This window comes from Pantherophis guttatus, chromosome 1, assembly GCF_059756535.1.
Source record: "Pantherophis guttatus breed Tessera chromosome 1, ASM5975653v1, whole genome shotgun sequence".
In the NCBI taxonomy this organism is placed as follows: Eukaryota; Metazoa; Chordata; class Lepidosauria; order Squamata; family Colubridae; genus Pantherophis; species Pantherophis guttatus.
Genome location: NC_142063.1, coordinates 3,248,945 through 3,261,866, shown reverse-complemented (window position 1 = coordinate 3,261,866; position 12,922 = coordinate 3,248,945). Strand labels below are relative to the sequence as shown.

General features: G+C 40.3%; 1 protein-coding gene across 1 annotated transcript; it reads left to right on the top strand.

The window, feature by feature from the left end:
• The first annotated feature begins 3,351 nt into the window (after positions 1-3,351).
• Positions 3,352-11,907, top strand: LOC148116252 (vomeronasal type-2 receptor 26-like). Its single transcript, XM_087883540.1, has 5 exons — positions 3,352-3,438; positions 4,349-5,185; positions 9,108-9,326; positions 9,954-10,083; positions 11,003-11,907. Exons 1-5 carry the CDS (start codon positions 3,352-3,354, stop codon positions 11,905-11,907), a joined length of 2,178 nt encoding a protein of 725 aa, XP_087739666.1.
• Positions 11,908-12,922: the final 1,015 nt, after the last annotated feature.

Below are 12,922 nucleotides of genomic sequence, written 5' to 3'. Positions count from 1 at the left end.
TTTCCAGTTATCCCCACTGAGGTCCAGTGTCTTGTATGGAAATAAAGCTGGAGTTAAAGATGTCTATAATTTCAATGATGACACATTCTCATTTCATTCCTTTTAACATGTTAAAGTATTATATTCACTACCAGAGTATGTATGCATAGATTCCAGAGGCTTTATAGAAATCTCTACTACTATTCAATTTTCTTGAAATGAGTTTAAATCCTCCACCCATCATGTCCAGCTGTGATCCCTCATCAACGAGGGGCAATTTCCAGGGTGGGATGAGCAAATAATGTCAACAGCACATGCAGTATTCTGATTGACTCTTGTGCCATGTCATCTATTGGAGCTCCTCTATGAGATCTCTCTGCATAACTCAATCCAGCCCAACATCAAACTCAAGTTTCATTTATGAGTCTGTCTTCCCACCAAAGTCACCCAAGGCATCACCCTGATTAGGTTGGCAGCATGAGGCAGGAGGAAACTCCCATATAACCCAGTCCTGTGACGTGCAATCCTTTGTGATATGTAATTCCATTTAAAGGTGATAACTGGTACCTTGAATTGTACCTGGAAGGAATCTGGGAGCCAGTTCAGTTCATGCAACATGGATGAACCTAGTAGCACCTAGTAGGGCCCAGCACTCTTAAGTGCCACCACATTTCAAACAACTACTTCATTTGGACCAACTGTAGTTTCCAATAGTCTTCAAGGGAAGCCCAATGGTGAGAACATTACATTACTCCAAATGGGGATTAGTCAACTCATGGATGACTTTGAACAGAGCCACAAGTCCAGAATATGGGGCAATTGCTATGCTGATCACACTTGCATCTCCAGCTGGCAGGGTCCAGAAGAGCCTTCTCTGCTGTGGCTCCTGCCCTTTGATGATCTTATATCCCCTGAGGAGAGATTGGCTCCCACCCTTCTGATCTTCATCAGAGCCTGAAGATCTGACTCTGCTAGACGACCGGGGACCCCAATGGGGGAACATCACACTGGAGGTGTTTGATGAATTAAGAGCCAATCCCGCCTGCACATCCTGTTCCCTCCATCCCCATCTTTTAAGTATAACTTGATTCTGACATTCATTTCAACTTTTATTCCTTTAGAAATATTTATCTGTTACAATTTTAATGTTTTAATCAGTGGTGAAATCTAAAATTTGTTACTACTGGTTCTGTGGGCGTGGCTTGGTGGGGGGTAATGTGACTGGGTGGACGTGGCCAATTTTTTTTTTTTACTTTTAAAACCATTTTTTCTACAACCTCTTCGCCGAAGAGGTTGTAAAAAAATGCTTTCAAAAGGCTCTGGCAATCCCAGCTGAGTTGCCTGATCGTCAGAGGGTTCAGGCAACTCAGCTGGGATCATCACAGCTTGGATCGTCAGAGGCATTTAAAAGAAAAAAAAATGGCTCTGACGATCCAAGCTGAGTTGCCTTGATCAGCAGAGGGTTTTTAACCATAGAAGATCCATTAGAAACAGAACTAAAATTAACAGAAGAAATAGAGAAATTTGGTAAGGTGGCAGGTTTAAAAGTGAATAAGGATAAGACTAAAATATTAACTAAAAATTTAACAGCAAAACAAATAGAAGAATTAGAAAAACAATCAGGATTACAAGTAATTAAGAGGGTAAAATATTTAGGTATCAATCTGACAACTAGGAATGTGGCTATAAAAGATAATAATTATGGGGAGTTAGTACAACAAATTAAAAATGATTTAGAAAGATGGGGCAAACTAAACTTATCATTGGTAGGAAGAATTGGGGCGATTAAGATGAATATACTTCCGAGGCTCCTCTATTTATTTCAAACTATTCCAGTTAAATTAGAGAAAAACTTTTTTACAATTTTGAACAAAATAACATCAAAATTTGTATGGGAGGGGAAAAAACCAAGAATAAATTTAAATATATTACAGGATGATAGATCTAGAGGGGGTTTTGGCCTACCAGCCTGGGACAAATATTATAAGGCAGCGAGTTTAACATGGATTAAGGAAGTTGTAAAGGAAAGATAATAGATCTGAGCCCTAAGGTCCCTCACACTGAGAGGACTGAGGTCAAGTAGAACCAGGGTGGATGCACTACCCCCCATCCTGTTCCTGCCACACTTCATCTAAAATCACAACCAAAGCCCTTTCCATCCCACATCCAGCCCTGAATCCTGAGTGGATGGAATTTAGACAGACCGCTTCATCCAGGGTCTTTTAAAGGTTCTGTGTGAACCCCTTTTCCATCACCTTCTTTTAAAAGGGGACCACTGAAGCTACTGTATGATCACTTTCTTCATAATCTTTTCTTTTAAAAAAAGGAGTTTGGATAAGAGATGAAAATTGTCAAAAATAATGAGACTCAAACATTTTTTGTTGTGGAAATGATGAATCAATTTCTGCTAAAGAGGTGGAAGATCAGCCCTTCTCTCAAGGATGAATTCATGCTGGTCCACTTCCATTACTGAATCAAATCCCAATAACAGCAGATTGGCTGCCTCCACTTTTGCCAAGGCTCTTCCCTCTGTCCTCTCCGTGGGTCTCATGGACATTCAAACTCTCCACAGCTCAATAACTTCCTGTTCAACCAACTGAAGGTTTTCAAAGACCTTCCTGGCCATAGATAGAATCTGCTCCATGAGCAGGAGCCGAGAGTCCAGTAACAACAGTCCCAAGCATGGCAGGGCAATGTCATGCAGGACCCAGTACTGGGAGAATCAATCATCTACAGCTGCTTGATTTGGGTAGGATTAAAACAGAGATTCTTCCTCCCCATCCAACAGCTATCAGGAACCAGGGCAAAATCTTGACTACGCTGCTTGGTCATTCACCTGTCAGGGTTCCAAGTAATAACTCCATAGAAAGCAGAACTCCGAGGCAGGCCAGTTCCTCAAAGAACAATGTTATTGGAGATATCATATTGGCACAATATGAGATCATAGTTGGCTTTTCTAAAGTTATACTTTGGGATTGTGTCATTATCATTGTCTATGTGAGGACGTAAGTTGAGATAAAAGTCTATCATGCTATGGTCACTGTTGGAAAAGGGTTCTTTTATTCGTAGTCCATAAATTGAATTTAAACTGTTGCAGAAGATGAGATCAAGGCACTTGTTGAGTCTAGTGATATTAGTTACTAGTTGATCTAGTCCCAGATTAGTTACAGCGTTGTACAGGGTTGCATGTATGGGTTCAGTTGTACATTTGTTTAGGGTCCAATTAATAAGAGGTAGATTTAGGTCACCAAGAAAGATAAGAGGGTGTGGGCAGGAGGCTGCCCATGTTAGTAGTGATGTTAGAATGTTAGAATTGAACACCCCTCCCTCAACAAAGGGGTGGAATAAGACACCACCTGTCTCCAGTCTACAATGCAGTCCATGCAGCAGTTCAAAGAAGATTCCAAAACCAATTGTGCCCTGATTCAGGTGATCCTGAGGGCCCAGATAAACCCTCAAGTGGGCACAACAGCTCTCAGAGAGTACTAACAAACCATACGACTGCAAATCCTTCAGTTTCCCCTTCCCACCCACCCTCCTATCAGAACCTATCCTTCCATTCCCCCTCAACATCAGAACTGATGAAGCTTCTTGGATGAGAAGTGAAAAGTTTTTTCTTCTTCTTCCTCAAGGAAAAAACAGTCCAGTTGCAATTTGAAGAAAAAAGCACCTTTGAGAGTATAAATTAATAGTTCCTTTCCTTGTGTTACGACCTGTCACCATCAGGCAACATATATAACTGGTGGCTTTTTGTAGGAAAAGAAGAACCTTAAGCTTGTCATTCAAACTGTGTCAGACTAACTGGTGTTAGGACTTTAATAAAGGACTTTATTGAAGCCTACCCCTGCCTACGTGACTTGGGTCATAACAGTTTGTTCCTGACTGAAAAGGACCTTGGTGGCAGCCAGACAAAATGGAGCAGCTCCTTGCTGACAATGCTCATTTAGCTCAACAGGTGACACTCCTCTCATCACAACTCACCATAGCTTCCATCTCCTTATTGAGCAGTCCTGGAGGCTCCCGGGAGACACCCGGATTACACATGATGAGAAGTGAAAAGTTTTCTATTTCTTCCTCAAGGAAAAAACAGTCCAGTTGCAATTTGAAGAAAAAAGCATCTTTGAGACAACTATGACCTGGATGACTGAGAATCTCCACAGAGGATGAGTTAATGGTACCTTTCCTTGTGTTATGACCTTTGACATTCCGGCAAAATATATAATTGGTGGCTCTTCATAGGAAAAGAAGAACCTTAAGCTTGCCACTCAAACTGAGTCAGATTAACTGGTATGGCAGTAATTCACACTATGATGACCCATAAAATCACCATAACACTTTGTTTTTGAAAGAAGAATCTCATTTCTTGCAGCTTGGAGTTGGCTTTCAGTTCACTCAGGGAGACAGAAGAATTTATCCTTTCTTCCTGCGGATTAATCCCAAGGAATTTCTAAAGTATGTGGGTTTAGTCCAGCTGCTCCTGCATTTCCAGTGGAACTGGGTTGGTCTTTTGGCCATTGAAGACGACAGTGGAGAACATTTCATGTCAACTCTGATGCCAATGCTCAAGGAGAAGGAGATCTGCCTGGCCTTCACTCTAATGGTGGAATTTGGAGGTTATAATACTTTAGAGAAGACACTTATTCGTACTTCTAAAATTTGGTTTAAAGCTGAAGTGATTATTCTGTTTGCAGATTCCAGTACTATTATAAAGATTCAATCATTTCTTGCATCATTTGAAATAGTTCAAAATACAACATTACGAAAAGTTTGGATCTTAACATCCTATTGGAAACCTATCGTGCTGAAAGCTCAAGAGGAACTGAAATTCATAAAGCACTTCCATGGGGCTTTGCATGTTAGGGACCACACTGCTGATGTCCCAGAATTCAGCCACTTCCTCTTGTCTTTAGACCCTTTGAACCCACAAGGGGACGTGTTTCTCCCACAGTGGTGGAAAACTATCTTTGACTGTGAGTTCCAGAAACCAGAGGAGATCCCTCAAAACGGGAGAAAAGCATGCACAGGAAAGGAGAATGTACAGAATCTGCCATCCTATATTTTTGAAATGAGCATGGCAGGTGAAAGTTACAATATCTACAATGCCGTTTATGCTGTGGCACATGCGTTGCATGCCATGCATGGATCAGGTGGGAAAAAAGCCATGATGAGGCTTGGAAAGGGGATCTCCAAAATCCAGTCCTGGCAGGTAATCTCTGTGAATTTTATCCAGTCCACAGATGTTTAGAGAGAAAGCTTCCCATATGTATTTGGTTGAATTATCGGTTAAATATCTACAGTATATCAAAATATAAACGCATCTCAGAACAGATTAAAAAAGCAATTATTAAAAAAAATGTTTTAATGCTTGTTGAAAAGCAGTAGAAGGGGGAAATGGTAGGAAAATAGAACATTTCTCCATAGGGTTCGTATAAGAAAGACCTTCACATCTTTGTACTCAGCAAAGATAATTGTAAATTACCCCATTTTATGAAAGCCTTTTTGATGTCATTCCAAACAGCTACAGAGTTATTTTGAAACAACTTAGAGTCTTTATTTGTAAGCAATACCCAAATATATTTCACTTTTTACTCTATCTTCAAACCGGCTTCCTTCTTTCCAGCATTTTTGTTTCCTGTGAACAAATTACAGTATATGAACATTTAATTTAAATATGAAATATTTTCTTTCACTTTATTATGATATTTGCCCTATTAAGATTCCATGTTATAAATTTATTATCCGTCTCTAAATCAGGTTTCACATGTAGTTGCTCCCCCAGTTTCTTCCTATTTTTCCATGTCTGGGGTTGATCCAAATCAGGTTTTCTGCCATTATCCATTGCTTTCTGTATTTGTTGAAACACAATTAGTTTATGTTTAACTAAGATATCTTTGGTTTTTTCTATAGTCTACATTGTTCTTAACAGATAAAAATCATCCCAAAGTTGTTAAAGATTCAGTTTATCCCAATCAAGTGGAATTTTTCTCTTCTTCCCATCTCCAATCTACAACACAGTCCTTTCAGCAATTCCAAAAAGGCTCCACACCCATTTGCACCACTCCAAGTGGCCTCAAGGACTCTCTAAATCCTTCTATTCCCCACCATCCAGTCAGAGCTGAAGAAGCTTCTTGGATGAGAAGTGAAACATCTTTGCATTTTGCTATTTTCTCCGGTTCTTTCTCTTCTATTTTGTTGTATCGCCTTGTCCACTCTTGGTACTTCTTGTATTTCTTATTGACAATTGTTAAGTCGAGGATAGTTTGTGGTGCTTGTGTGTGTGGATTCTAAATCCCAGAGTATTTCAGCTTCTTAATTTTCTATTACTTTGTTTATATTATACCATAATCACAATTGCTTGCAGACAAGCAGTAATCCTTGCAGCTATTCCAATGCATCATATATTCTACTGTATCATCTTATTGCAGCAGCTAATTAGGCGGTCCACTGTTTTTTCCCTTTCTTTGTAGAAGTGGCATCTGCTGTCAGTTGCTGCCTTCTCAATTCTGGCTTTATATTATTAAATAAATAAATAAATAATTTTATTTCTATCCCGCCCTTCTCCCGAAGGACTCAGGGCGGTGTACAGCCTATTAAAAGCACAAAAACAGACATCAGTTAAGAATAATTAAAATTATTACATAATTTTGGCTCAGATTTAAAACCCCAAAAATTTAAAACACCCAATTTAAAAATCATTACATTGATAGCCCGACTTGGCGGAACAGCAGGGTCTTGAGGGCACAGCGAAATATATGGAGGTCGGAGATCTTGTGTATTTCCGGGGGCAGTTCATTCCACAGGGCAGGGGCTCCCACAGAGAAGGCCCTCCCCCTGGGTGTCGTTAGCTGACATAACTTGGCTGATGGCACCCTGAGGAGAGCCTCTCTGTGGAAGCGAACTGGCCAGTGAGAGGCTGTTGGTGGCAGAAGTCAGTCACGAAGGTACCTGGGTCCTATGTCATGGAGCACTTTAAAGGTGGTGACCAACACCTTGAATCGCACCCGGAAGACCACTGGGAGCCAGTGCAGCTCATGCAGGAGGGGTGTCATGTGGGCACAATGGATTGCGCCCATAACCACCCGCGCAGCCGCATTCTGGACCAGCTGGAGCCTCTGAATGCTCTTCAAGGGGAGCCCCATGTAGAGAGCATTACAATAGTCCAGCCGGGAGGTGACAAGGGCATGAGTGACCGTGCGCAGGGCGTCCCGGTCCAGAAAGGGCTGCAACTGGTGAATCAGGCGAACCTGAGAAAAAGCCCCCCCTGGCCATGGCCGTCATATGCTCTTCTAAAGACAGCCATGCATCCAGGAGGATGCCCAGATTGCGAGCCCTCTCTGTGGGGAGCAATCTTTATTCATTAAATATGAAACTCAGTCAACTAAACATTCAAAAATGCATCACAAATACCATTGACTGGTGCTAATGGTTGATACGGGTTGCTGCCAACATCCTAGGTATCAACCAAGTACCTTCTTAAGATGTACAATGTTCCAAGTAGTGCAGTTTTTTGTAGTTCCGTTGGTGTTATTGCAAGAAGCTGCAATTTGCTGATGTATCTTATAAAATTCTTGGACATGGTACCAAGTGCCCCGATGACAATGGGTATCACTGTTACGTGTTTCATCCATAGCCATGTAGTTTCGATGGCCAGGTCACGATATTTCATGATTTTTTCCAGTTCTTTTTCTTTGACTCTGGCATCTCCTGGTACCGCGATGTCAATAAATTGTACGTTTCGGTTTTTGACAACTGTGATATTTGGTGTGTTGTGTTCCAAGTGACGATCCGTCTGTATTTGAAAGTCCCACAAGATCTTCACCTTCTAATTTTCTATAACTTTTTCCACTTTATGTTCTCATGACTTTTTGGATACAGGAAAATTGTATTTTTTACATAATGACCAATGGACTAATTTAGCAACTCGGTCGTGTCTAGCTTTGTAATCAGTTTGTGCAATTTTGCTACATTCACATATTAAATGTGAAACAGTTTCAACTTTGTTGTTGCAAAATCGGCAGTTTCGATTGTCGGTGGATTTTTGTATCTTTGCTTTAATGGCATTAGTTTGTAGTGCTTGTTCTTGAGCAGCGGGTATTAAACCTTCCGTTTCTTTCTTGATGGTTCCCATCTTAAGCCATGCCCATGTAAAGTTGTCATCACATTTTACTTCAATTATTATTGTTGTTGTTCACAGCCAGACAGATGTTTAGACTAGATGTGGCATTTTTAGCCACCCATTGAGAACCTTCCCAGGTTCCTGAGATAGGTAGATCTTGTTATTTGATTGTGTTTTTAAAAATTATAATTATTGTCATAGAATTGCATGTAGGGTTTACTCCAAGTCCAAAGTTCACAGGCAATGTTCTGGTACTTTGCTCCCACTTGCAGTTAAACAGCAAAATACTCACAAACATTCAGAAGCTGTAAATCCATTGTTAATTCTTAGCTGATCAGGTTCTTTCTTTCTTTCTTTCTTTCTTTCTTTCTTTCTTTCTTTCTTTCTTTCTTTCTTTCTTTCTTTCTTTCTATAAAGTGTTTTTCTATTGAGGCACCTGGTCTACACCAACATGTAGGAGGGAGCATACTGCTTCCCTTTCGCCTTTCAGCTCCAATCCAGGAGCCCTCAAGCAGTCGCATTCACGACAAACCATTTTATACCAAATTTATATTTCACTGATAAAGAAATAAAGGGAGACTAGTATAGATCTATTTCAAGCTATTTATCTCTCATCAGCTAGCCATACCCTTACTCGGATTCGAACTTGGGCTGCCTGAATGTTAGGCAGTTGTATTAAACTCTGAGCCGCAATTTATATATAATTTATATGCCACCCATGTCTCTCCCAAGTGATTCTGGTTGGCTTAAATACCATAAATATCAAAATAAAACAATTACACAGTTAAAACATTAAAACATTAAAGTTAAAATTAAAATGGAAAAAAGTTATAATCAGGACATTTCTGTCTCCAGCAACAATCTTCTAAAATTCACCAATTACACAGTTATTTAGCAAAATAGAAACATAATAAGACCACTACACTGTCAGACAGTTTCTGGGAGTTGCTCAAACTGCCATTCTATAGAAAGTCCCAATTATTCCAATTATTGAAGGTCTCTTTTCTTTCAGCTTCTTCCCTATTTGAGGAAAATTCAGTTCAACAACAGTGCTGGAGATGAAATCTACTTCTCAGAAAATGGACTGGGATCTGCTCGTTATGATCTTCTCAACTGGGTTTTCTTCCCCAATTATTCTTTTGTCTCTGTGAAAATTGGCCATATAGATCCCGGAGCTTCTCCAGGCCAGGATTTCACTATCAACTCTGATTCAATCATCTGGGCCACAAAGGTAGAATGGAGGGAAATGTCTGAATTCGTGGAAAAACTGATTCTCTCCTGGGAATGGGGAATGTCTTCCTCAGTGGAAAAAATGGGAATTGAATCAGAAAATCTGACAGCTGTGGTTTGAAAATTGTTCTTTTCATGCAAAAGATTTAAGTCTGATTTATGCCGTGGCCAATAAGAATTCGGATTGAAAAGAATCCTGTTGAAACCCAGGGAGCAATTAGAGAAAGCCACAGTGAACTATGAATCATTCCTGTTTAGTTTGAACGTTTCAGCTTTTGGGAAAAGTTGTAGCTCAAAGACTCAATGCAAGAATATGGTGGAATGTGGTGGCCTTTTTATGCAATGCAGTGTGACCAAAGTAGCAGAGATGGGGAGAGGAAATATGTGGGGAGGAACAGAATTGAGGGGAAGGCAGCCCCTTTCCTTGGAAGAACTGAGGTTCAGGACTGGAACTGATATTACATGCAGACTCCAAGTTCTAAGCCTCCACATCAATGGCTTAGCAGGTTTCATGGTTGATGGTACACTTCTAAAGACCTTCTGAACATGGAGATGTCAATGTGAAAATCATCATAGGATGCACGAACAATTAATAGACCATCTCAAACATTTCTCATTTCTCTCTTAGAAGATGCCCTTTGCCAGATGTGGCATAAAACGGTGCCAAGCAGGAGAGAGGAGAAGAGTTCCAGAGGACGAGCAGGTTTGCTGCTACCAATGTGACCCTTGTCCAGAAGGGACCATCTCTAATCAGACAGGTAGAGCAACCTTCAAATGTAGATTTTCCAGGATCAAGGAAGCTTTTCAGTAGATCAAAATATTAAGAGTAATTTTGGTCACTTGTAATAGGTTTCACATGCTTCAGGATATGGATACAAATTGTCCTGCCAACTGTTTGACTTCCCATTCCTGAAGAATAAACATTGGTAGGACTTCTCTCCTGGCCCAATTTTACATAGGGTGGACTCAACGCATTAATTTGTAGGTTTCTTACTCTTCTTTCTACTCTTCCTTTCACAAACCAATGGGAAAATCAGCTATTGATCTTTTTTATGAGTGAAGTGTTTCTGTCCAAAGTTTGGGTTATTTTTACTGTGCTTCCTCTGTCAAGATCATCAATCTCCCTGGAAGCTTTCAGGCTTGTCAGAGAATCTACCTATGTCTGATAGCTGCTTCCTGCAAAATTACTCCAAATGCATGATGGGAGCAAATGATTTGACATAGGGAATTCATTCTCCCACCCTACAGACCTCCCATTCCATACAGGTGTGTGAATGTTCTCCTTTGTGCATGTCTGTGTCATTTTATGATCATAGGACACACCAGCACATAATGTACCTAAACAGCAAGTAGCAGGATCCCTAATAAATAGATGTATCAAACTTCTTCCAGTATAAAGTGGAAAAAAAGATCAGATGCCCAATTTCTCCCTTTGAAAGAAAAATGAAATAATCATGTAAGTGGAGAAGAGAGATCCTGATATCTAAGGAATTGATCCTTGGGCTCAATTTGAACCTACAATGATCTCCACTTTTTAGGGCATCAAAAGCTGCTCTTTTCATCACTTCTTTTTGAGTTGCACTTATCAGAAAGGAATCAAAATGGGAACTGGGGAGGGGAGGGGGGAGCTCACTGTGGATGGACCTGAAGTCCTAAGACAAAGACTCTTGATTTCAGATGCAACTCACTGTGACCCTTGCCCAGAAGACCAATATCCCAACAAGAACAAGGATCACTGCATTGCCAAGAAGATCCACTTCCTTTCCTATCAAGACACCCTGGGATACACTTTAGTTTCTCTAGCACTTTCTCTCTCTATGATCACATCTGCAATCCTGCTGATATTCCATAAACATCGTGACACACCAATTGTCAAGGCCAACAACCGAGATCTCACCTACCTCCTCCTGGTCTCCCTCCTGCTCTGCTTCCTCTGCTCTTTCCTCTTCATTGGTCGACCCAGGAAGCTCACTTGTCTCTTCCGACAAACTGCCTTTGCCATTCTCTTTTCCCTTGCAGTTTCCTCTGTCTTGGCAAAAACTGTCATGGTGGTTCTGGCCTTCATGGCCACCAAACCAGGAAACAAGGCAAGGAAATTCTTAGGAAAACCACTGACCAACTCCATTGTCATAGCATGTCCCCTGATCCAAGGAGTTCTTTGTGCCATCTGGCTGGTAACCTCTCCCCCATTTCCCAACTGGGACTTTCGCTCCTTGGTAGGAGAGGCCATCTTGGAATGTAATGAAGGCTCAGTTTCAATGTTTTATGCTGTCCTCGCCTACCTGGCTTTTTTGGCCATCATCAGTTTCACAGTGGCCTTTTTGGCAAGGAAATTGCCTGACAGCTTTAATGAAGCCAAGTTTATTACTTTTAGCATGCTGGTCTTTTGCAGTGTTTGGATCACCTTCCTCCCCACCTACCTGAGCACCAAAGGGAAGTTCATGGTGGCCGTGGAGATCTTCTCTATCTTGGCCTCTGGGGCTGGTCTCTTGGCTTGCATTTTTTTCCCCAAATGCTACATTATTCTGCTGAGGCCCAATCTGAATTGTAGAAATAATATAATGAAGCACAAGAATCTCTGATTTGCACTTTAATTGGGTACTTTTATTTTGATTTTTTTTATCAGATATCTTTTATCAGATTTCTTTTTTAAAAAAGTGAGAATAGGGCTAGTTTATTAAATAATTCAAAATCAAGTGAAGTGACTAATTACATCAGATCTATTAATCATCAACAATTACCCATTTTTTCATTAATTCCAGATCTCCCCATTGAGGCCCCGTGAACAACTTAGAAATAAGCATTGACATAAACAAGGTGGGTGTTAGTTTCTAGCACTACAGTTTATCACTATGTTAATCAAAAGTGTATAAAAATTGGTTGGGTTAGCATGTTTTTAAGCATGTTTGATTATTTTGATCCCTGAGGCTTTGTCGAATCCCCTGCTAACTTTTTCATTCAAATTATTAGAGTTCTTTTAATTCTGCAATTTAAATGAGCTACATTGTTTTACTCTCCATTAATGGACTAAAAATTATCAGAAAATAAGATCATGTGAAAATGATATTAATGGATATTTTCCTGCTCCTGCTCTTCTTACTATTTTTTATCTTTCAAATATTATGAGGTAGGAGGAAGGGAGGGAGAGAATAAATGGATTACAACATGTGCATTATTAAGAAGACACAGTTGCATGGTGTTCTGTTGCTTGTTTAATTAACTTATAAATAAGAATACAGAAAGTGCTTAGGAACTGATTATTTGGAAGACAATTTTCTATGTACTATATTACATACAGATGATATGATATCTCAGAACCCAAATGATTTGCAAGAGTCAAGCTATTCTCCAAAGCCCCTGAGGGCAGGACAAGAAGCAACAGCTGGAAATGAATCAAGGAGAGAAGCAACTTAGAACTAAGGAGAAATTTCCTGACAGTTAGAACAATGAATCAGTGGAACAACTTGCCTGCAGAAGTTGTGAATGCTCCAACACTGGAAGTTTTTAAGAAGAGATTGGATAATCATTTGTCTGAAGTGGTGTAGGGTTTCCTGCTTAAGCAGGGGGCTGGACTAGAAGACCTCCAAGGTCCCTTCC

Excerpts from the sequence above, each read along its gene's own strand:
- LOC148116252 (XM_087883540.1), top strand. The coding sequence starts at position 3,352 with ATGCAGTCCATGCAGCAGTTCAAAGAAGATTCCAAAACCAATTGTGCC. Across the intron at positions 3,439-4,348 it reads GGGCCCAGATAAACCCTCAA|CTTGGAGTTGGCTTTCAGTT; the intron begins GTGGGCACAACA and ends CATTTCTTGCAG. Across the intron at positions 10,084-11,002 it reads GACCATCTCTAATCAGACAG|ATGCAACTCACTGTGACCCT; the intron begins GTAGAGCAACCT and ends TCTTGATTTCAG.